Source organism: Mesocricetus auratus, unplaced genomic scaffold, assembly GCF_017639785.1.
Source record: "Mesocricetus auratus isolate SY011 unplaced genomic scaffold, BCM_Maur_2.0 Super-Scaffold_100010, whole genome shotgun sequence".
In the NCBI taxonomy this organism is placed as follows: domain Eukaryota; kingdom Metazoa; phylum Chordata; class Mammalia; order Rodentia; family Cricetidae; genus Mesocricetus; species Mesocricetus auratus.
Window position 1 is genome coordinate 33,766,598 of NW_024429194.1, and position 24,617 is coordinate 33,791,214.

The window sequence follows — 24,617 nt, forward strand, 5'->3', positions numbered from 1 at the left end:
AAAAGGCCATGGGAGGATTATTAGAGAATGACCTCCAACCCTGCCAGCTTTGTAAATATCTATGCCAGAAATACCTTGAACCTCAGACTATGAATTTTTTAAGCAACCCTGTTACCCTCCTGAAACAGATCAGAATCAGAACCCTGGCTGGAGCTACCTCAAGGCAACTTTTTTATTGGCCTCATCTCACAAGGTTCTGAGGTATCCTGAGACTTCCTGCCTATTCATCTTAGAAAGCAGTTGCAAAGCCAGGCACAGTGGCTCACACCATTAATTCTAGCACTTGGAAGGCAGAGGCAGGTGGGTCTCTGTAAGTTCAAGGCCAGCCTGGTCTACAGATGGAGTTCCAGGACAGCTAGAACTATACTTTCTCAAACACTGCCTCAAAAAAACAAAACAAAAAGGAAGAGGAGGAAGAAGAAAGCAAGTGAGAATAGACTGTCCAGTAAGGGGCTTCTCAGACTGGAGGTTATCCTGCAACTCCCACTGAGCTTATGGTTGCCTGGTGTGTGGGTGTTGTGTGGTGGGGCAAGGATCTGGGGGAGTCAGCACTTTGGGCTTATTCACTTTTTACAGAAAGTAACAAACTATCCAAAACCTAAAAGTATTTCTTTGTGTTTTTACTGGCTGAATCTGTTAGGCCTTGGCTGTCTTACACATAAACGAGCATGTCTGTTCTTGTCAGTCAGAGAGACTTGTTGGAGTAATCGGTCCCAGAGATGGAGAGAAGCTAGCCTATGTATTCAGAGTGGAAAGCTTAAGGCAGGTCCTGGAGGCTGTTGATGAAACTATATAAGTATGGTGCCTAAACGGCACTAATCTAGTTCCCAATGAAGAAATGAGGGTGCCTGCTAAATAGAACCATGTTTCTCTTGAGAGTGACAACTACATGAGTCAATGAGTCTACTAAAACAATTGAGTGTTAAATGACTGAACCACATAGTGTTGATTATCGAAATGAATCTGTTACTGGGCCCAGGGTGCAGCTCAGTGGGAGAGTGTGGACTTAGCATGTATGAGGCTCTGGGGCTCGACCCCCAGCACTGCACACAGGAAGGAGGCAGGGGGAAAGAAAGTAAGGGAAGGTAAGAGGAAAAGAGCGCTCAACTCAACGCAAAGCGAAAAAGTACAGCTGCATTTTGACATCTCCCAACTAGGGCCCTGTTTGGTTTAGTGATGTGAACTTAAGAAGTTCAGCAAAACACAAACACTGCTCAAACAAGTCAACAGTCCTGAAAACTAAAGTACACTCACGAAGGTCAAGGTCTATTTTGCCATGTCAACGAGCCAGTCCTCGAGAACTGATAGTCACCAGTTAGACAAACAAGAGTAAGCAGGCACAGGTTGCTCTTTTGCCTAATCTGGTTGGCAAATACCAGAAAGAAGACTCATTTGGGTCCCAGGCATGGGAGTGCAGGTGAGACAGCCTGTCTCAGTGCTGTCAGAGTGTCACCAGACTTAACGCCTACCCCACACACAAGTAACCACATCTCCGAGTAACCAGAGGTAGTAAGTAATTAACAGCATTCCAGCCTCCCCTTGCTCTGAACCTGGGCTTGAATAAGCTTTAACCACACCAAACCAAGCCAGTAGCACTAGTTGGACTCATGATAAGGGGCATTGTGCACAGTTTATTTATGAAGCTGTTCATGTTGGAAATTGAACCAAGTAACATACAGACTAAGTACCACTATAATCCCAGCACGGAGGCTGAGGCAGGGGTCACTTGAGTTAAGGATCAGCCTGATCGATACAATGAGACCCAGTCTCAAAAAGAGAGAGCTGGAGGTGGGCATGGTGGTGCACTTTGGTAGTCCCAGTACTTCAGACATAGTAAGGCAGGAGGATTTTGAGCTCAAGGCCAGCCTTGGTTACATAGTGGTCCTAAGGCCAGGCCAACTGAGCTACTAACACTCTACCCGGCAGACAAAACAAAGAACAATAACAACAACAAAAACAAACAGTTGAATTCACTACAACTGCTATCCAGAATTCCACTGTATGAGTACGTATGATTTGTTATTCAAGTGGATGGGCATTTCACATGTTTCTATTATATTTATTTCTTTTTTTGTTTTTGTTTTTTAGAGACAGGCTTTCTCTGTGTAGCTTTGGAGCCTATCCTGTCACTCGCTCTGTAGACCAGGCTGCCTCCCGAGTGCTGGGATTAAAGGCATGTGCCACCAACGCCCAGTCTTATATTTATTTCCTTATCATCACTAATTTTCAGAGCTGGAGATGGTATCCAGGACCTAGGGAATGCAGGCAGGAGATCTATCATTAGAGCTGTGACACAAACCCAACCAAAAAAGAAAAGTTTTTGTGCAAGTGTGCAGTGATTATTTCAGTGTCTGAAGAATGTCCATTTTTATGAAAGAAGACAGAACTGTCAAAGACCACAGAGATTCAAACCAGACATCCTGACAGGAAAAACTTCCCACTGATTTTGTAGCACAGGGAAACAGCGTGATACAATGAGGTCAGGGTAGATGAGGGTCTGAGAGTGACTCTAGAGGGGCTTTGCCTGTAACACACCCAGGAAACTGAGCACCGCTTAGCTCTGTACTCAACTCCCGTGGCAGCGCAGCGCAGCAGCCAGATAGAAAGCTGGAGAGACCAGGGCCGTGACTCACACCTTTAATCCCAGCACTCAGGAGGCAGAGGCAGGCGGATCTCTGTGAGTTCGAGGCCAGACTGGAGTTCCAGGACAGGTTGAGAGAGAGAGAGAGAGAGAGAGAGAGAGAGAGAGAGAGAGAGAGAGAGACAGAGACAGAGACAGAGACAGAGACAGAGACAGAGACAGAGACAGAGACAGAGACAGAGACAGAGAGCGAGCGCTCGGGAGAACAGCATGCACAGCATTGTTGACAAGCCCCCAGCATCCTAGAGTAAAAGCGAGGATAAGGAACAAGGAGTGGAGGACCAGATGCTGAACCTGGGAGCAGGCAGACCCCAGCACCCGGAAGGTGGGGCACAGAGGTGGACAGACACAGTCTTTTCAGACAATGATGAGAGACCCAATTCACGAAATGACACACATAAGCAGTGACTACTGGGGTCCACAGGGAGTACTTCAAACCAGGGAGTTTTGAACAAGACATAAGGGCTTTAGGGGTGAGGCTTCATGAAGCAAAGCAACCTCTGCCAATATGAAAGACCCAGGGAAGGGCAGTTAAATTACATCAAGACTTTCAACCAACTTCTGTGAACACAGCTGAACCAGGACACCTGAAGGAACATGAAATGGCTACTTAAACCATGAATCTTGCTGTAGACAGATTTCATTCCCCCAAAGGTTAATGGACAGGAAGCCTAGGCCCCAGTGTCACAGTGTTAAAAAGTTAGGGTAGAGTCTGGGCTGTGGTTAAAGCACTTTCTGTGTAAGTATGAGGGTCAGATCTCACATAAGTGCTGAGCAGGTGTTGGGGCCCACCTGTAATGCCAGCTTTGGAGGGTGGAGACAGGGGATCCTAGAAAAGCTTGCTAGAGACCCTGGCCTCAGAAGCTTTGCTTTAGCACAAAAGTGGATGCAGACAGAAACTTCTACCAAGGCCGAGAAGTGTTGCTGTGAGGGTGCCCTAGAGTGTGGTAGTGGCTTTAGAGCTGGTAAGGCTCAGAGGCTGGAAGAGTCTGGAGGACCAGGCTAGGAAGGGTCTGTATGGCTGTAAACAAAGCGTTCAAGGCAGCTGTGGGGAAAGCTTGGAAGATAAGGAGCCTCGGAAGGAGCTATGTCTTCTTAGAGACTGGCTGAGCAGTCATGACCAGGATTTTTTAAGGAATATGCACAGTAAAGGCTATACTGATGAGGTCAAGGGGAACAAAGACTCAAAGGTGGGGGTGTTGGTGTTCCTTGTTATAAAGCAGCAAAGAATCTAGCTGAATTGCATTTATGCCCCAGGGTTTCTGGAAGGCCAAATTTAAGGATGATAACTTGGAGAATTTGAAAGAAACTTCTAAGCAACATACAGGAGGAGCTATTTGGATAGTTTTGTGGTTTTTTTTTTTAAACAAATGTCAAAATTTAATGGCAATTAAATGTATGCAGTACTTTAAAATAACACTCAGTTATGGTCCAGTCTCTGGTAACATATAGATAGAATTATAAAGTGATTGTGTTCTATTAGTGGAACTGTGAGGAACAATTTTTTTTAATTTCATTTTACATTCCAACCACAGTTCTCCCTCCCTGCCTCCCCCACAACCCACTCCCAATCCACAATTTGGGTAGGTTTAAGCCACATGCAGTAAGATTCAGGAGCAGTGGTGATGACCTAACGGTAGAATGTATCATTAAGACAGTGCTTGCCGGACCTGTAGAAAGTCCAAGTTTCATTCCACAGCACCTTTATTTTTTAAGATTTATTTATTTATTATGTATATAGTGCTCTGTCTGCATGCATGCCTGCAGGCCATAAGAGGGCACCAGATTTCATTACAGATAGTTGTGAGCCCCCATGTGGTTGCAGGGAATTGAACATAGGACCTCTGGAAGAGCAACCAGTGCTCTTAACCTCTGAGCCATCTCTCCAGGCTTGCCAGTGAACTTGTAGAGGTGGTCACAGCCTTTGCTCGTGGTTTCAGGTGCAGATGTGACCTCTTAAGGTAAGGGAGGAGCGCATGCTTTCTTGGGTTGCGGAGAGCATTGGAAGAGCAGAGACTGCATCTTCGGTGGTTACTCTTATCCATGTAAATCCTTTCCTAATAAACACCTGTTTATCATTTACCTTGGGTCTGAAGAACTTATTTAAATCCTCGCCTCACTTCAGATCCAGAGGTTCAGGGGGAGAATGGTTGCAGGGTAAACCTGGGGGCTGCTTTCCAGGGCTACTTTCCTAGACCTCAGCTTGTCCTTTCCCAGAACAGCCCCCCAGTCGCTGCTTAAATGGGCTCATGTATAGCTGGTGTGACTGGTGAACCAGAGGGTAAACTAAAAGTCCTAGCAGAGTGCCAGGAGTATTAATTCAATGCACATAGAACACAGTAGCTATGTGACCACAGCCGTTTGGAGAGATTAGAGACAAGAGGAGAAGTAGGAGGAGGAAGGAGAAGGAGAAAGAAGAAAAGGAAGGAGGAGGAGGAGGAAGAAGGAAGAGGGAGGGGGAAGGGGGAGGGAGGAGAGGAGGAGGGAGGAGAGGAAGAAAAGGTAACCTCCTGGCAACTTGGTCCAGCAGATTGGAACTCTGGAACTCACATGGTAGGAGAAAGCCATCAATTATCCTCCAGACGTGTATCATGTCACACTCATGGGTACACATGCACATACACACACACAAACAAACGAATAAATAAAATGAAAAAAAACTTGTAACTTATAGCAAAAAATAAAAAAACAGAAACACAAGCCTAGATAGTCAGTCAGGAGCTTGCCAGAGGGCATGGCACCACAGTCTTCTTTAAAGGCCTCAGAGAGCCATACCTAGGAGCCCGGAAAGGTAGGGTAACATCTCATGGAGAAGCCCCGCAGGTGAGACTGCTGAAGAGGTAGGGGGCATCCCCAAACCAGTGTGCAGAGGACGCAGGTCTTGGGGTTTTAGGACATGTCCACACTGGTGGGTTTCAGTTTTACAGGGCTCTGTGACCTCTGTCTCTGGTCCATTTCCCCTTCTCTCACTCTCCACATTGTCTTGGATACAAACAAGTAACTTCTTAACCTCATTGGCTAACAGCAGAAAGGGGTTGTTTGTCTTGATCCCACTCTAGACTTTCTGGACTATTGCACAAATGAATGTATTTTGCCTTATGAGGAGGACATGAAGTTGGGGGTGGGGTGGAATCCTGCAGTTTGGAAGTGGTCTTCCTCAAAGACAGTGTGTCGAAGGCTTGATCCCCAATGTAAGAGCACTGGAAGGCTCTGAAGCATCTAAGAGGTAGGGCCTAAAGGAAGGAGTTTGGGTTATAACTACCCGACTCCCAAGAGTGAATTAATTCCTAAAACAGGCTGTTATTTAAAAAAGAAGAAGGAGGAGGAGGAGGAGGAGAAAGAGAAGAAGAAGAAGAAGAAGAAGAAGAAGAAGAAGAAGAAGAAGAAGAAGAAGAAGAAGAAGAAGAAGCCTGGTCTCTTCCCATACTCTTTCTTTCTTCCTTTCTCTTTCCTCCTCCTCCTTCTTCTTTTTTGGTTGTTCAAGACAGGGTTTCTCTGTATAGCTCTGGCTGTCCTGGAACTCACTCCGTAGACCAGGCTGGCCTCAAACTCACAGATCCACCTGGCTCTGCCTCCCGAGTGCTGGGATTAAAGGCAAGCACACACTACTCTCACTTCTTTTTTTACCATGTGGCCTCCCTCTTGAAACCACAAGCAAGCTCCTGTCATGTGATGTTACCCATCATGATACATACAGCAACAAGACCTCCATCAGAGGCTAGCTAAATGGAGCCGCCTATTTGGACTTTTAATTTTCAAAGTTGTGAACAAAGAGCACCTTTTTCTATACAACTTACTCATTCTCCAGTGACTCAGAGCAGATCACACCCAAAGGACACTCAGCTGTAGGAGTTTTCCATCTTAGCATAACCAGTTTAAAAGTTAAACCAATTCTTTTTTTTTTCTTTTTTCTTTTTGGTTTTTATGAGACAGGGTTTTTCTGTATTGTTTTGGAGGCTGTCGGACCAGGCCAGCCTCAAACTCACAGAGATCCGCCTGCCTCTGTCTCCCCAGTGCTGGGATTAAAGGCGTGCGCCACCACCGCCCGGCAAGTTAAACCAATTCTAACTGATACAAAGCAAGTTATAGCAACACGGTCTTCCTCAATAACGCCGTCGCTGGGTTGTATGGATGTACAACACTCCTGTTAACTCACAACAGCCACAGCACGTTCAGATTGATTTATTTCTCTGGGGCTGGGGGGTCATAGGTTCTGAAAGAAAGCAGACTGAAACTGGATGCTGGCATGTAGAAGAATGTGGATTGATCTATATCTATCGCCATACACAAAACTTAAGTCCAAATGGATCAAAGACCTCAACATAAATCCAGCCACACTGAACCTCTTAGAAGAGAAAGTGGGTGGTACCCTTAAACGAATTGGTACAGGAGACAGCTTCCTGAACATAACACCAGTAGCACAGACAGTGAGATCAACAATTAATAAATGGGACCTCCTGAAACCGAGAAGCTTCTGTAAGGCAAAGGACACAGTCAGCAAGACAAAAAGGCAGCCCACAGAATGGGAAAAGATATTCACTAACCCCACATCTGACAGAGGGCTGATCTCCAAAATTTACAAAGAACTCAAGAAGCAAGTCTCCAAAACACCAAAGGATCCAATTAAAAAGTGGGCTACAGAGCTAAATAGAGAATTCTCAATAGAGGAGTCTAAAATGGCTGAGAGGCACTTGAGAAAGTGCTCAACATTCTTAGCCATCCGGGAAATGCAAATCAAAACAACTCTGAGATACCATCTCACTCCTGTCAGAATGGCTAAAATCAAAAACACCAATGACAATTTATGCTGGAGAGGTTGTGGTGAAAGGGGAACACTCCTCCATTGCTGGTGGGAGTGCCAACTTGTACAGCCACTTTGGAAATCAGTATGGAGATTCCTCAGAAAAATGACAATAAACCTACCACAAGACCCAGCAACTCCACTCTTAGGTGTATATCCAAAAGATGCCCATTCGTACAACAAAGATGTCTGTTCCACTATGTTCATAGCAGCATTATTTGTAATAGCCAGAACTTGGAAGCAACCTAGATGTCCCTCAACAGGTGTGGATAGAGAAAATGTGGTACATTTACACATTGGAGTACTATTCAGCAGAAAAAAAACAATGGAATCCTGAGATTTGCAGGCAAATGGATGGCACTAGAAGAAACCATCCTGAGTGAGGTAACCCAGTCACAAAAAGAGAAACATGGCATGTACTCCCTCATATATGGATTTTAGACATAGATCTGGGGAGTACCAGCCTACAATCCCATGGCCAGAGAGTCTGGGAAACAGAACCTTCATTCTGTGGCTGATGGAAGCAGAGGCAGACTCCCACAGCTAAGCACTGAGCTGAACTCAAGAAATCCAGTGACAAAGAGGGAGGACTGAAGACCAAAGGGGTTAAGACTGGGCTGGCTCAACCCCCAGAAACAGCTGACCTGACAAGGGTTAGCTCTTGAATCCCAGACTGATGCCTGGGAATCCAGCATGGGACTGATCAAGACCCCCTGAATGTGGGTGTCAGTGAGGAGGCCTGGGTAATCTATTGAGCCTTGGGCAGTAGATCAGTACCCATCCCGAGTATACACATGGACTTTGGGCTCCCATCCAACAATGTGAGGTGCACTCTCACCCTGGACTCTCGGGGGAGGGTCTAGGCCCTGCCCTGGATGAAATGACAGACTATGGACACCCCCATGGAAGGCCTCACCCTCCCTGGGGAAATGAGGGGATATTGGGGGGGTTGGTGGAGGGCACAGGAGGAGGGGAGGGAAAGGGAGAGGGACCTGGAATTGATGTGTGAAGCAACCTTGTTACTAATCTAAATTTAAGTTAAAAAACAAAGCAGACTGAACAAGTCAGGGGAAGCAAGCCAGGAAGCAGCCCTCCTCCATGGCCTCTGCATCAGCTCCTGCTTCCAGGCTCCTGCTCTTTTGAGTTCCTGTCCTGACTTCTTGGTGATGAACAGCAGTGTGGAAGTGTGAGTCATTTCCTCCCCAGCTTGTTTCTTGGTCACAGAGCCTCATCACAGCCATAGAGACCCTAACTAAGGCAGGCGTGGCAATAAACATACACAATCCCCTTTCTCAGAAGGCTGCGGCAGAAGAGTGGCAGCCAACCTGGGCTACATAAGGAAACACTGTCCTAACAAAACAAAAACAAACAAAACCCATATATGCATGGTCTTGTTTCCTTGTAAAGTCATCTAGAATTACATTCGAGAAAATCCCCCTGAGAAAGCTTCAGTCCACGGCCCTACCAGGCATTCCCCAGGCCTCTCAATTTCTACAGGATGAAATCAATCTAGAACTTTTCAGTCCCTTTCTTTCTTGGCTTAGAGGTATCAGGTCTTCAGGAATGTCTCTCTCTGCCTCTGTCTCTCTCTCTGCCTCTGTCTCTCTCCCTGTCTCTGTCTCTCTGTCTCTCTGTCTCTCTGTCTCTCTCCCTGTCTCTGTCTCTCTGTTTCTCTGTGTCTCTGTCTCTCTCTCTCTCTGTCTCTCTCTCCCCCCTGTCCCTCCCCTCCTCTCCCTCCCTTTCTTCTCTTCTCTGTCCCTCCCCTCCCTCACCCTCCCTTTCTTCTCTTCTCTGTCCCTCCCCTCCTCTCCCTCCCTTTCTTCTCTTCTCTGTCCCTCCCCTCCCTCACCCTCCCTTTCTTCTCTTCTCTGTCCCTCCCCTCCCTCTCCCTCCTCTACTCTACCCTCCCCTCTCCTCTCACCTGGAATCAGCTATGTAGACCGGCTGGTCTTGAATTTGGAGAAATTCAGATCCGTTTTTTGCCCAACACAACCTCTTCCTCTCAAAGCTTGTGTCCGCCACACTGCTGGTGACACTCATCATCTGTTTTAGCTCAAAGGGTTCTGTCTGAGTCTTGCACTAAGTCTCCACGGACCCTCAGACACTGGCAAGCTAAGCTCCCCTATCATTTACTATTTATCACGTTTCTCCCTCACTTCCAGCTTCGCCATCCCAGTGCCCGGCCCCAGGTAGTTACGCAGCTGCGGGGTTACCTGTAGTTCATGCAAGCGCAGCAGGTAGCCCTGTAGGAATAGCTGGGATAAAAAGCGCAGCTGTCCGGGACCGGGAAGATCCTCCAGACTCCGCAGCCGCCGCTGGTCCTGACCTCCTCTTGGACCCTCCACATTCTCGTCTGCCCGGAGGGCGGCTGGGATCGCAGCCTTGGTTCTGGCCCCCTGTGGGCAGAGTCCACGGCCCACCACACGCGTGCCCAGGAGGGCCCACCTCAGCCTTGCGCAGCTTAACGCAGCCATGAATCGTGCCTACGAAGTCAAGAGTTTGAATCCAAGCAGAGGCAGAACCCAGGGCTCTTGGGACCCGGCGCGTTTAAAAGTAGAGGTGACCTGGGGGCGGGCCGATAGAAGTCCAGCCAGATTAGATTCTTGATGTTCTTTCCAGTCAGGATCTATCAAACACACGAATGCCACTTCCTCCTGCTGCAAGATCCCCACCCAAGGAGGCAGTCAACAGTGGACGGTGTGACCCAGGGACAAAGAAGTCAGGAGCTCTCGGGCGGGCCTTAGCAGCCTCCACAGATTCACAAGAATTTGGCTGGCTGTGAGCTGGAGCACAGAGGTCAACTTCCAAGACCCTCAGACCCCACCCAGCAAGACCCTCCTTTGCTTGGCCGGAAGAGGGACATCTCTGGTGTCCCTCACTTTTTCAGAAGGCCCTGGAACGCGCTGCTGTTCCCCCTGAGTGTGGAGCTGGGAGAGCTAAAGCAGGCCAGTGGCAAAGGTCATGTGAGCCAGGAGTGGAGGAAAACAGAAATCGCGGTTTTAGTGGTGTTTTAAAAACGCAGTGCCCCCCACTACCGCCGCTACCACCACACCTTTTCACCCAAGGCTACTAAGGCAGGATTTTCCAACCTTCAGGTTAAAGAACAGATTTAGGGATTTGATTTTGTTCTCTTTTTCCCATTTTTTGTTTTTCTTTTTGTTGTTGTTTTTGCTTTTTTAAGACACAGTCTCATTGTGTAGCCCAGAATGGGCTCAATTCTCCACCTTGCTGCCCCAACCTCCAGAGTGCTGGATTAAAGATCTTTCAAGGACCAAATGTGGGTGAACACCCCTTTAATCCCACCACTCGGGAGGCAGAGGCAGGTGGATCTCTGTGTGTTCCAGGTCAACCAGAGCTACATAGTGAGGCTCTATCTCAAAAAACAAAACTAACAGTAATAATAATAATGAAATTTTTAAAAGGAGGAGGGGCTGGATAGATGGTTGGTCTTTCAGAGGACTCTGGTGGCTCATGAACTTCCAAAACCTTCTGCTGGCATCAGGCATGCAAGCGGAGCATAGTCAGCATGCAGGAAAAACACCCACACATAATAAATACATTCTTAAAATTTTATTTAAAAACTGCACTTCATGTGACCTGGCTTTAGAATTATTTTAGTGAATTATTATTTAGTGAATTATTAGAGTGAAAAAGAATGAAATGCTACAGAAAACTTGCTGCAAAAAGAAAAAGTCATAGTATTTCATGAATCCTTTGTTTTATGCATATTAGAAGTTTATTTCTTTTGTTGTTGTTGAGGGGGTTGTTTGTTTGTTTCCAGACAGGGTTTCTCTGGGCAGCTCCAACTGTCCTGCCTCGTCGAGTGTTGGGATTAAAAGCATGTGCCACCACAACTGTCTAGAAGTATAGTTTTCAAAAAATTAAAATCGCAGGGCTAGAGATGGCTCAGCAGTTAAAAGCACTTGTTGCTCTTGAAGAGGACTTGGGATTGGATTCCCAGCACCCACATGGTGGTTCACAGCCATCCCTAACTCCAGTTCCAGCAATCAGTTGCCTACTTCCATGGGGGCCAGACATGAACATATACATATACATATACATATACATACACATACACATACACATATACATATACATATGTGCAGAGGGAAAAACCACATAAAATAAAATGAACAAATCTCATTTTTAATGAAAAGCACAACTTGTGCAAATGCAGAAATAAACATGGGGTTTAGGAATACAGTTCAGTGGAAGAGCACTTGCCTAGTATGACGACTCCCTATGCTTTATCCCTGGTATCCTCAGCTACATAGCTAGTTCAAGGCCAGCACACACTACATGAGACCTTGTCCCAAAGAAAATAAATAAGCAAAGGATCGAAGATGATTTAACCAGTAAATGTAGAAGCCAGCAAGACAGAAAAATAGTTTTAGCAGCAAGTGAACATTTTTGTTGTTGGTGGTGGTTTTTCTGTTTGTTTGTTTTTTGTTTTCAGCCATCCAGAAGAGAGAAACAGGCATATTGGTTTCAAGCAATTGGACTAACAGCTAATGTGGCGAGGAGTAGAGTTCTTATTTATTCTAGTGTTCATCTCTTTAACCCAATGCAGAGGGTTAGCCCCTTAGGAAATGGCAAGACCATAAGCACAACTAGACAATAAAAGAAGCTCATTACCTGCAGCAAGTAAGGAAAGCACCAGGGGTAATTTTAGAGACAGTATTTTCCCCAGGGAAATAAAGGGCTTTTTATTAGAGTAAACTATGCATCTTTATATAGGAAAGATGTTGAGCTCATTTCTCTCTCTCTCTCTCATCTACTCTTTCCTGCCCATCTCCCTTTCAAATAGCCCCTTCATTTATGTGTTAGACACACACATGCATATACACACTCTTTGTATATGTGAGTGTTCATGTGTGTGCATGCCTGTTCATGAATGGGTAAGTAGAACTCAGAGAGCAACTGTATTAGTTCTTTTCTATTGCTATGATGAAACACCATAACCAAGTTTTTATGTTGTTGTTGTTTTGTTTTTTGTTCAAGACGGGATTTCTCTGTGTAGCCTTGGCTGCTCTGGAACTCGATCTGTAGACCAGGCTGGCCTTGAACTCAGAGATCCACCTACCAAGTACTGGATTAAAAGCATGGACCACCATCTGGCTATGCAACAAGTATTTTGTTGACTGAGCCATGTCCCCAGTCTCTAATATTGACTTTAAATTCAACAAATGAGAGAAAATAGAAAGTTTTTCTGTATCTGATGCATTTGGCTAAACATAACAACCTCTAGTTCAATTCATTTACTGACAATCATCTTTAGAATACTGGAGTAAAACTTCATATTGTGTATGTTCTACCTTTTATTTACCCATCTGGGCTGGTTCCATGATTTGCCTGTGGTGAATAGTACTGCAGTTAACATTAGAGGTTGTGATGGATACTTTTATGTCAACTTGACACAGCCAGAGTCATCTGAGAGGACAGAACCTCAGCTGAAACAATGCCTCCATCACAGTGGGTGTGGCAAGCCTGCCTGGCGTTTTCCTAATTAGTGACTGATGGGGAATCCCTGTCTAGAAAGAAAGAAGAGAGGAAGGAAGGAAAGTCCTCTCTACCTGTATCTGGAAATGTTTTACCCAGCCATTTCAAAAAATTCATCTCTGGAAAAACATTTTACTGTATGTGTATATGTGTGTACCTGCTTGTATGTATGTGTACATGTCTGCAATACACACTGCGTGCTTAGAGGGCTATCAGAGGCCAGCAGAGGGCATCAAATCCCTAGTGAACTGCCACATGAATGCTGGGGACTGAACCTAGTTCCCCTGCAAGAACAGCAAGTCTTCTAAACTGCTTAGCCATCTCTCCAGCCCTGTGTCCATTTCTGCACAGCAGGGCACAGGGATCTTGTTTCATATGGTTGTCCAGTTATCCTGTTTGGTGAAGAGACTGCCTTTTCTCCAAAACGTGTCTTTGACAACTTCCTTGAAAATGATGTGTGTGTAGTCACATGATTTTACTTTTGGGCTCTCTCTCTCTCTCTCTCTCTCTCTCTCTCTCTCTCTCTCTCTCTCTCTCTCTCTCTCTCTCTCTCTCTTTCCAAGACAGGGTTTCTCTGTGTAGCTTTGTAGACCAGGCTGGCCTCAAACTCAGAGATCTGCCTGCCTCTCTCTCCCAAGTGCTGGGATTAAAGGTGTGTGCCCAGCCTGGGTTCTCTGTTCTATTACACCAATTTACATGTTTTTGGCTTGTCTTCATTGGAATTTGTAGATCACTTTAGGTAATAGTCATTTTCACTATGTTAATTCTATCAGTTTTTGAGCAAGTGAATGAAATGAAGGAGACCCCTACATAGCTGGGGGAGGCCCTTCCTCCTGGACCCTGGATTAAGTACAAACATCATATCCAAACACATATTTTCACAGAGAGCCTTTATTAACCATGGCAGAAATTAATATGGCTGCTTTGTGATGCAGACAGAAAAGCTGGAGCAAATGACCTTGCAGGTGTAATTTTAAAAAAAAAGTACATTGGTGTTTGGCCTGCATGTCTGTGTGAGGGAGTTGAATCCCCTGGAACTGGAGTTATAGACAGCTGTGAGCTGCCATGTGGATGCTGGGAATTGAACCTGGATCTTCTGGGAAGAAAAGATAATGCTCTTAACCATTGAGCCATCTCTCCAGCCCCAACAGCTGTAATTTTTAAGAGGACCAAAAAACGGGAGGTCTGTGTTAGATGGGTTAGGATGTGGTAAAGGAGATAGAGAAGGGGAAAGAGGCAGGGAAAGGGGGGAGGGGTGTGTGTCCCAAGGGGACACAGGGCTACCTCTGGATAGAGGAGACAGATGTGACACACAGGCAAAGGGCAGTTTATAAAGGTAAAAGGGGAAACCCAGTGTTAGAATAAGGTGTTTCATTTTAATTGGAATGTCAATTGGGTGAGCCAAAGGGAGCTTCCTGATCCTGAACTTTGGTTGTGAGCCTCAGGAGGAAGTAACCATAAGGGGATAGTCCTTGGTAGCTAGCTTTAGGAATGTAATCCAATGGTTTTTAGGAAGGAAGGGAGAATAGTGGAGAAGGGCAAGGCTTGCCACAATCCAGCTGGTCAGAGTCCCTTCAGGGAGGTCTTTCTAGTGTCTTCAATGTTTTTCAGGATCTTAAAGTTTTCGTTGTACAGATCTTCTTTTGAAGAGGCTGCTTTTTCTTCAATGTGTCTTTCTGATATCTTTAAAAAAGATTGGATGTTTGTAGGTACAGGGTTAGCTGGGTCTTCTGTTGGATTTGTGATCTACATGTTTACTTTTGTGCCAGGACCAGGCTATTTTTTGTTACTATTTACTCAAGGCAGACTAAGACAGTTACTGTGATCATGAGCACTTTTCTTTCCAGATTTCAGTTCTACTACCTGGGTGATTCTCCTACTCTTTAGTGCAGTGGTTTTTCAACCTTCCCTAATGCTGTGAATCTTTAGTACAGTTCTTCATGTTGTAGAGACAACCCCCCCACCATAAAATTATTTTGTTGTTACCTCGTAGCTGTAATCTTGCTACTGTTGTGAACTGGAATGTCAAATATCTGACACATGGAGGAGTTGTGACACGCAGGTTGAGAACCACTGCTTTAGAGTGTGGAAAGCTGACTGTCAATTACCCAAAGGTTTATGGGGCCATTCCTCTCTCCAAATACCTCATTCTATGACTAACCCTCAACTTTCACAAAGCAAAGAATTGACTATTATTTTTCTCTGCTGTGGCATCACATTTCTGAAGGGAAATGATGTTCATAGCCTGAGACTGCTCCCCTGCAGAGGTCTGGAGTCTAACTCCTCCTCCTGTGCTGTACTTAATAGACAGGCTGAGCCTGTGGTATAGTCTGTAGCAGAGCCAGCACAGTCCATTCGGCCCCAGGTTTTCTGTTAAGTGTTACTGCATGTCTGTCCTTCATTCCCTCACTTGCCACAGTCTGGTCAAAGTGCCAAGAAGTAGAATGACACACCCCAGCCCTTGCGTCCTTCATGGCTGGGTCCACTTGGAAAAGACACTGGGAACCTTATTAACCTCTAAGCACTTAGGGATGAGGTTTCTTATCTTTTGGCTTGGGGCATTTTTGATTGTTCTGCTTCTGAATCATGGTCCTAAAACACTAGTTAGCCTAAAACTCTCTATGTAGGTCAGGCTGGCCTTGAGTTTGCTGTGATCTTACTGCCTCTACCTCTGCTAGGATTATAAGTATGTGCCACAGTGCCTAGCTAGGTAGGCTACCTATATTGAAACAAAATAATTCAACAAGAGGCACTGAGTGGGGAGCCGAGACGCCCTGAGTGAATATGTAGAGTTAACATGGGCACTGCCATGTTAAGGACCTAATACCTCACACCCATGGGAATGGCACGGCCTTCCTCTAGTCCAAGTGTAAATGTTCACAGTCAGGGCAAGTACAAGTGTTAAAGAATAACCCACCAGTGTGTGCAAAAACTAGCAACTACAGCTTCCTCCTCCTGGATGTTTCCAGCCTGAGACTATGCCTCTGCAAAGATCTACAGAGCTTAACTCCTCTCCCTCCCTGTACTATACAAAATAAACAAGCTGAGTTTGACTATTTTGTTCTCGTGCTCTATCTGAACCAGCAAAGACCACATCATCACCCCAGCCTTTCTGTGTCACTGTGTCTGTCCTTCATCCCTCTCTTGCTAGTCAGGTCAAAGCGCCAAGCCTCTATGGATGCAGAGGCACTGGAAAAAGCATAGCTTTACTAAAATGTTTATGTCTCATCACTGAGAAGAGACACAAGTCATAAAATCCTTTCAGCAACTCTCTCACATGATTGGGAGGATACATACAAAGTTGGTAATGGTGATAAATCATATAAAATTTATTTCCTTTATACTTCCTGGCATGTTTAAATTAATTTTTTAAAATAAGAAAAAATTTCTAATGTTAAAGTACATGGAACATGGAGTCTCTGCCAACTTTACTTGTGATAAGATTAATATTTAGAATATATAAAGAACTTTTTAAATCAAATACCAACATCTCCAATGGGCAAATAAACTGAACAGTTTTCAAAAATAATTACAAATAGTTGCGTTAAAACTCAATTAAAAAATAAATACATAAAACTGTTCAACACCCTTAACCATCAGAGAAATACAAATAAAAATTATGTTGAGATTGCATATCACCCATTCAGACTGGCTATTAAGAAAACAAATGCTATTGAAAATGTGGGGGAAGAACACTTACACATTGTTGGTGGGATGTAGTTAGTGCAGACACTATGGAAATAAGTTCTAGTGAAACTTGAACTACCATATGGCCTAGCTATACTCTTCCTGGGAAGACACCTGGGGGAATCTAAACGTACCACAGAGAGACCTACACATCTATGTGAAATATAGCAGAGCTAGTCACCATAGCCAGATTCTGAACTAGCCTACTAGTTCATCAGCTGATGGATAACGTTGCACATATACACAGTGGCATTTTACTCATCTATAAAGAATGCAACTGTGTTTATCATCTACAGGAGAATGGATGGAACAGGAGGCCATGTTAAACATAATAACCCATGCTCATAAAGACAAATACCAAAGCTGGGTGTGGTGGCAGACACTTTTAATTCCAATACTAATTAAGGTAGAAGGATTGCTACAAATTCAAGGCTAGCCTGGGCTACCAAACCAACCCACCAAGAGCTTCAAGGGTTGAGATGGCTCAGTGGTTAAAAGCTGTTATAGAGAACCCAAGCTGGTTCCCAGCACCCACATCAGGTGGCTCAGAACTGCCTGTAACTCTAGCTCCAAAGAGATCTGACCTCTCAAGCCTCTGAGGACATCTGCACTTATATGTATACATACAAATTAAATAACTGTATTTTTAAAAGAACCCTTCCCACACTGTTTTCTCACATTAGCGTAGCCTTTATTCAAAGTGCACACACATACGTACAGCAACTATCAATGAAGAAGGAGACCAGGAAGAGAGGGACAGAAGGCAATAGGAAATAAATATATATGATGAAAATGTCATGACAAAACCCATCACTTCCTTCAACAAATAAACTAGTAATAAAAAAGAATGAAGTATTGACTTGTTTTACAAAGTGAATGCTGAACTCACGCTAAGTCAGATAAGCCAGATACATAAGATCACAGTTCTGTTTATGTAAAACATCCAGAACCGGTGTACCTATAATAACAGAAAGACTGGTGATGACTATGGGCAGGGGGAAAGTGGAGGGAAGGAGGAGGAGCAATTGCTTAATGGGCAGAGTTTGCTTTCAAGTTTAGAAAAATGTTCTAGGACCAGGGGAAGTGAAAGTTATCCAATATTATTAATACCACTGAAGTGTATACTTAAAACGCTAAAATTTAACACATCCGTTTCACTTCCATTATAAAATGTTGTCTACAAATGCACAAGTTTTACACAATTCAGTAAGTTTAAGCAAGCATGTCATCCACAAAACAACACCCAAAAGTGCGGCGTTACTATCAACCCAAAGGTTTCTCCTTTACCATTGTTATGAAGGCAACCACCAGTGCTTTCAGCACCCATAGCTGAGTTTCCCTCCAAATTTCAGTTAACTATATAATATGCCTTTCTATGTCTGGCTTCTCTCAATGCTTTGGGTCACAGGTAGATATGTTGTCTTTATAAATTACTGCAAGGGTTCAATCATGATCAACATCTTATGCGTACACAAGTCACACATGCAAGCTAGCAATGGCTTTACCCATTCCAATTGGTCACAACACCTTTCAATCTTAACTGTACTCCTGTTACCTCATTGTGACCATGGTTTTAATTTCTACATCTCATGAAATGGGTAGTAGTAGTTGTGTGTGTGTGTGTGTGTTGTTGTTTCTTAATCAGCTTTGGGCCAAGGAGTACCGCTTAGCCGCAGAGTACTTGCCAGCACTGAAAAATGAAAACAAAACATAAAAAGGGAAGAAAATCAGCTTTATTTATTTACATATATACTCATTTCAAATGTACAATTTTGAGGTCTTCCAACTATATGTAGTTGTTATGGTAACCACACTTAAGACAATTTCCAATGTGCCTCTTTACAGTCAATCTCCCACTCCCCCCATCATCTATAAGCAATCCTCAGCAATCCCTGCCTTCTATGATGAGCATGTCCATTTCTAGAATAGAATCAGAAGGAGCACACACCTGTTTATGACTTCTTTCACTTATCCCAACTTTTCCTCTTATGTCTAAACAGTGTATACTGAACAGATACACTAATTTGTTCTTTCAGTAATTGCTGGCCACACAGGCTGCTCTACTTTTTAAACTACCAAACTGTCAGTCAATGGGCCTGTGTATCCTTGCCAACAATACAGGCATTTCACCAATGACTGTGCATTTCCAGACCTGGGAATTTCAAACTTTAAGCCTATTAGTGTAAGTTTAACTTGTGCCTCTGGCAGCTGATAGGGTTCTAAACTTTCAAACTAATTATCTTGATCAAATCCACAGCTCTAATCTCCCATGGGCAGAATCAAAAGCACAGTTCTCCAGTCAATGTGAGGGTTGGTTCTAGGACTTCCCAGATATTAAAGCACACAGATGTTTCAATCCCTTAGGTAAACGGAGTAACACTTGCCAAATTTAACCTGTACACATCCTCTGATGGACTTCAAATGGAGTCTAGATTAAACTATCATACCCATACAATGGAAGTGCTACACAAATAGTTGTACCGTTTAGGAACACCAATATAACAAGTTGGGTCCTGTCAGACACAGCCACCACAGGCCTGAGAACAATTGCTGAGCTGACACAGCTCTACCCTGAAACCCCTGGTTCTGATACTGCTACTCTAAGAGGGAAGCAATTTGGTAATCATTTTGATATTTTAGGATTTTTTTTTTGAAATCTGCACTGTGAGGTGTGTGTTTCTGTTTGTTTTGTTTTAGATGTCTTACACCCAATTTAATCCCCATAGCTACATCTAAGGAATTGATACCTGGTAACTAAACTGAAATTTAGAAGATATGAAAGCATTTCAAAGATTGACTTCTCCTGTGGTATTCCAAATCTCAGCACACTCTGATTGTTAAGGCACAAATGGGTCTTAGAATGCTGCACTATTAATCCCACTGTGGTATCTCAGTCACATAAGAAATCCACTAAGACTAATTTAAGACTGTTTGCTACTCTCACTGACCTGAAGCTGTTGGAGAGAGGTCAAAGGAATCCACACAGGTCCTCAGGTATTAGAGGAATGTTTAAGGCTAAGTAAGCATTGCTGCAGAGGCTGCCTCAACTGACAAGATACAACTCTCTAAATCCATCATTTCCAGACCCAAAGCAAACTACACAGTGGAGCAGTAATCAGAGAGAGCTTTCAGTACTAGCAAGAAGCCAACGGGAACGCTCTCTAGTAGCCTTTGACCATCATCTTATTCCAGGTAACTAATTCAGCTGAAGAGCGTGGAAATTGCTGTGTGTGCATTAACCTTCTTCACTGGCCCTCAACAGTGCTGAACTGCTACAGAAGCCGCCAAGAATGTTCTTTGGCTATGGTGACAGGAAGTCATTTTCAGCAAAACAGCTGCCACCCTGAGTGTGGACCTGAAGTGACATCATCCCCTGGTACAGCTGCTAAGTCTACACAGCAGGCCTCTGCCTCCTACTTGACTCAGGATCTGTCTTCTGTACTGTTTGTCTTTAGACACCAGGAATGCACTCACTCTTGTTATTCTTTGCCAATCACAGTTCTTGGGATAACCAAATCACCAATTCACACACATATTCATAATGCATAATGCTCCCCTCTGTGGGACACTTGCATGCTGTAAAGGTGAAACCAGACAAGAGATTCCTGCTGGAATGCTAACATTCAAAGGAATAGTGAAAATTGTGCTTGGTGAACACTAGGTAAAGGGTAGTGAGGTGTCTACACACTGTTCTGGCCTCTTCTGGGACATCTTTGTAGCTGTTCCCCATCCTTCAAGGAAAGGTTTATTGGCTTGTCTCTACTTACTAAATGCTGGGATTAAGGACAAGAGCCACCATGCCACTTCAAGGGAAGATTTTTATGTTTCTTGCACAGAACAGTCCCCAGTCCTTTTGTTTGGTTTAGATTTTCACCACTCTGCAGGGTAGGTCTCCTGTTCATGCTATAATGAAAAAGACTGTATTTCACTCCTTGTCTCAGGAGCCTTTGCTTCCGTTCTTCTAGAGGCTGGGTAAGTTCTTAACTTGGGAAAACAACAGATGCAGTCTAATAAATATGTATCCAACTACACTTCCAAATTTAAAACTTTCAAAATCCACTACTTTAAAAATCCCTCATTCAATTGAATGCTCTCTATTGTTGACTAGCCAGTGCTAAAATATGCAGTAAAATAATTTATCAAAATCTCACTCTCTTGGGAATGAGAGGTAACTCCCACTAACAAAACAGAGCCACCAGTTTCAAATGTAATGAAGATTCAGTAAATACAGTGTGTGGCTGGGCCCAACAACACATGCAGGTCATAGCACTTACGAGGCAGGCCTGGGTCACAAAGTGAGGTCTCACCTCAGAACACAAAACAGAAACTGCCAGTGTACAGCTCTCATTGAGGGGTCCCCAGGTCCCTCCCTCTGGTGGACCCCAGACTGCTGCAGTTCTGGTCCTTCTCTGCAGTTGCAGGGTTGGAAACTGACTGTGATGGGGATCCTCAGGCATGCCAAAGAATTAAGTCCACTTTGAAGGAGAAAGCTGGCTTAAACAGGCCTCTGCACCAAAGACATGCATTAGGCATAATGTTGAGTAAAGGCCTGTTTTCTCTTGAGCAGACTATGTCCCTTTGTCACATGTGCACTAGAATACTGTAACCAAGAGGACAAGAGGGTGTGGGCTATTGGCCATGGACTCTCCCTCCCACTGGGGACTGACCTTGAAGCCTTTTATCATTGAAACAGAAAGTACTGCTTAGAACTTTGCTATCCAGCTTTCTTCACAACTGTCAACACAGCCTTAGGACTGACTGTCACGCCTACCTACTCTCTGTGACCTTGAACCCAGTCAGATCTCTTTCCAGGCTCCATGCTAATTGGCCACAGGATTCTGGGAGCCATGAGCAAAGTCTCCCTCTTTCCAAAGCTCAGAAGAATGAGGACGAGACCAGGGTGAGACTGAGTTGCTGGACTTCCAGCCTGTTGTACAAAGGGCAAAGCCTGTTTATCAGACATAGGGCCAGTTGGCTTCTGATATGCCCCACTGCTCGACAAACTAGAACAGGTCAGAGAGGCGGGGGGGGGGAGTGCTAGGCTAAGAAGGACTCTCCCACCCCACACTGGGGAGGACAGCAGTGCTTCAGGGGCCAGTGTGCTTGGAGAGCTGTATGCACAGTTAACTCAGGGCTTGTTCAATGCTCAGTGTTCACTGAGTCCAGAAGGGAGGTAGATTTAGCTGAGTATTAACTGTCAGAGATGAGACGTCTGCCCTACAAGAATGATTGTGCTAAAAACCCACCTGCCAAGGCATCAACCCTGCTCAAAGCAAAACAGACTATAAGACTTCCTGTATTGAGGGGAAACAACTCATTCTACCCTCCTCTACATAACCGGAGTCCTAGGAGAGTCACAGAAGATATGTTATGGAGGTCACCCCAAGACTAGGATCCCAGGAAATGGGTGCAGCCTGTCATGATTTCCCCCACTTATCTTTGAAGAAGACTGGAGGTTTCTAAAAATGGCTCTTTAAGACAAGTACATGCAGGGGACAAAAGACTTAAGGAAATCAGGACCTTCCAGGAATTCCTCTCAATTACAGAACAAGAGATTTCTGTGTGTTTAGCACATTTTCTCCTCTTGAGCAACAACTCAAGCCCTGCACCAGGGTCTCAAATAAATCACACATGGCTCTCAGAGTAGAAACCAAACCCTGCTTTATAAGGCTGCTTGGCCATCACTGGCTTCTCTACTGAGATAATAGGTGCCAGCCAGGCAGTGAGGTGATAGAGGGTGGAACCTTCCTCACCTTCTCCCCATTACCACCACCCTTCCAGCCCTCCAGATGCCCATATCTACAATAGAACCACTTCAAAAAAATACTCTGATGAGGGGCAAAGTGGAGGGGGGTAGAGGCTCAGGCTGATCAAGAGGTTGGTTCACTTGAGGTAGCTGAGTGCTCCTGCGCAGAGCAGTCATGGGCTCACAGCAGTCAGGAGGGAGTCACTGGCTGACTGCAAAGTGGAGGAAACAGAAAGTTTGGAACTCTGCCCAGAGTACTTGAGTACAGGTAACACCTGGGTAGAGTGGTTGGCCTCTTTGCTGGTGTTCTCATTGTTCTTTGAGGATGAAGTCTTCCTGGATATGGGGGAAAGGCCAGTTTGACTCTTCTTGGGCTTGGGTGTTGTCCCATCTTCAGACAGCATGTTTCCCTCGGAGCAGCTTTGCTTTCTGAAAGCAAAAACACAGCTGAAGCTAAGACTAACATAATTTATGCCCCTAGAGTCTAAGGCAAGTACCCACAACATTACGGCTCTGTAGACTACTATATGGACATACTAATAGACATAAAATACATTTTATTACTATGGCAGTGAGAACTCAAGTGCAATGACCAATTGAAGGAAAGGGTAAGAGAGAGGCCTCAGGACTTCCTACAGAGGGTACAGCTAAAAAGTGTCTGTTTCTGCAGATGGGTCTTTCCGGAGCATCCCACAAGTTACCAGGAGGAAGATATCGAGGCTGTATATTCTGACACTTCTACCAACCCCCAAGTGGAGAAATCTTTTTGCTGTCACTGTCTGGGGAAGAGGAAAGAAACTCCAACTCCCCAACTCAATAAAGTCCTCTCTCGCTGAACTAGCACTCACCTTGATTTGATGTGTTCTGATTTGCTGATGGCACTGGGTGTCCCATCACCCTTTGAGCCAGGCATGAGCGATGCTGGCAGAGACCACTATGAACAAAGAGAGCAGTGAGGTAAAAGGGCCAGGTTGAGTCCAAAAAGGAATATCCAGGGTCTTGGGGTTCTTGTTCAGCTCTGACACTCTGTGCACACAGAGACCTCACCTGCCCTGTGCTACATCATGGACTCATGCAAATAATTCTTGGCTCTCTCCCAAAAGAGACAGAAAGTTAAGGCTAGGGATCAATTTTTGATCCTTCAAAGGCAGGCATCCAGTGCATTCTTGTAAATAACTATATACTTGAAAGGGAGACAAAGAGGTGGGAACTAGCAGAGATGGGAGAGGTGGGTACCCACATGCCTATAAGCCAACCATAATGCACTCGGGAGTATGAGAAGAAGCTTTGCCTTACACTGGCACACTTACCAGAGGAGCTGAGTCAGAGACGATCCCCGTGTGGAAGCCTTTGTAGCACCAATTCCGGAGCAGATCCACTCCTAGGACAAGATGAACAGCAGTTGGGACTTAACAGGGAAGAAGCAATTGCTTGCCTCCTTTCCAAAGAAACCTATCTCTTGGCCTAATGGGATTTAATCTCCTACTAAATATAGTCTCCTGTGGGCCAGAAAGGTGTATCACCTTTGAGCTTGTTTCCATGGTACTTCTGTTCCCACTGGGTGGTGAGAATGTTGAAATATCGTGGCTGCTCAAAAAAACGAAGATAACGAGAAGAGATTCGAGAAGGAAAAATTCTTTCAAATTGACCACGACGAGAAAACTCATCTTCCATCTCGACCAGAACCCGAACATCATCTGGTGTCAAGACATCCAGCACGGATGCATAGAAGTCCTGTGGCCCAAGGAATAGGAAGAAGGGCAATGTGTGTGACAGTGTGACTCAGACATTGAGACAAGCAGCTGGGGTAGAGAGCAGAGCTCTGGGACACTAGGACTGCTGTGGGACTCCCAATGCCACCTGATCTGAGGTAAGTCAGATTTCCATCCTGTCTCTTCCTGAATCCAACAAACTGAGCTCCTGGGGGAAGACACTGTTGGCTAGCACCAAGGAACCATTCGGGCTGAGGTGGAAGAGTGAGCTATTGAGTAAAAGCTGGTGCCTAGCAACTCAGATTTGGCAGCCTATGCCTTCCTTTCTCACACCTGGACCCCACATTTACTTTGAGAAGCTCAAACCTCCTGGGTCTTCCAATGGCTCTCACGAAAGGAAGTCCATAGGGTTAAATGTGATGGCTCCCACAAAAGTGAGCTAAGACAGCACAATGCTAAGAGCATGGTGACAACCATCCACTTTCCCAGAAAGACACAGGTGCCAACAAATCTCTGTCCATCACAAGGTCC

General features: G+C 44.9%; 2 protein-coding genes across 6 annotated transcripts in view; both read right to left on the bottom strand.

Moving 5' to 3' along the window:
* The window catches only part of LOC101842686 (sterol 26-hydroxylase, mitochondrial), a 28,399-nt gene extending 18,303 nt beyond the window's left edge, over positions 1-10,096 (bottom strand). The window contains exon 1 of the mRNA XM_005070489.4: positions 9,656-10,096. Coding sequence (XP_005070546.1) covers positions 9,656-9,916 — 261 coding nt within the window. The 5' untranslated portion in view covers positions 9,917-10,096. The remainder of the gene's footprint in view (positions 1-9,655) is intronic.
* Positions 10,097-18,341: 8,245 nt separating this feature from the next.
* Ttll4 (tubulin tyrosine ligase like 4) overlaps positions 18,342-24,617 on the bottom strand; it is a 38,835-nt gene continuing 32,559 nt past the window's right edge. For all 5 annotated transcript variants that reach the window (XM_005070490.4, XM_013113784.3, XM_040753305.1 and 2 more), the window contains 4 exons: positions 23,898-24,108; positions 23,685-23,755; positions 23,223-23,308; positions 18,342-22,803 (listed from right to left, as the gene is read on the bottom strand). In XM_005070490.4, coding sequence (XP_005070547.1) covers positions 22,548-22,803; positions 23,223-23,308; positions 23,685-23,755; positions 23,898-24,108 — 624 coding nt within the window. In that variant the 3' untranslated portion in view covers positions 18,342-22,547. The remainder of the gene's footprint in view (positions 22,804-23,222; positions 23,309-23,684; positions 23,756-23,897; positions 24,109-24,617) is intronic.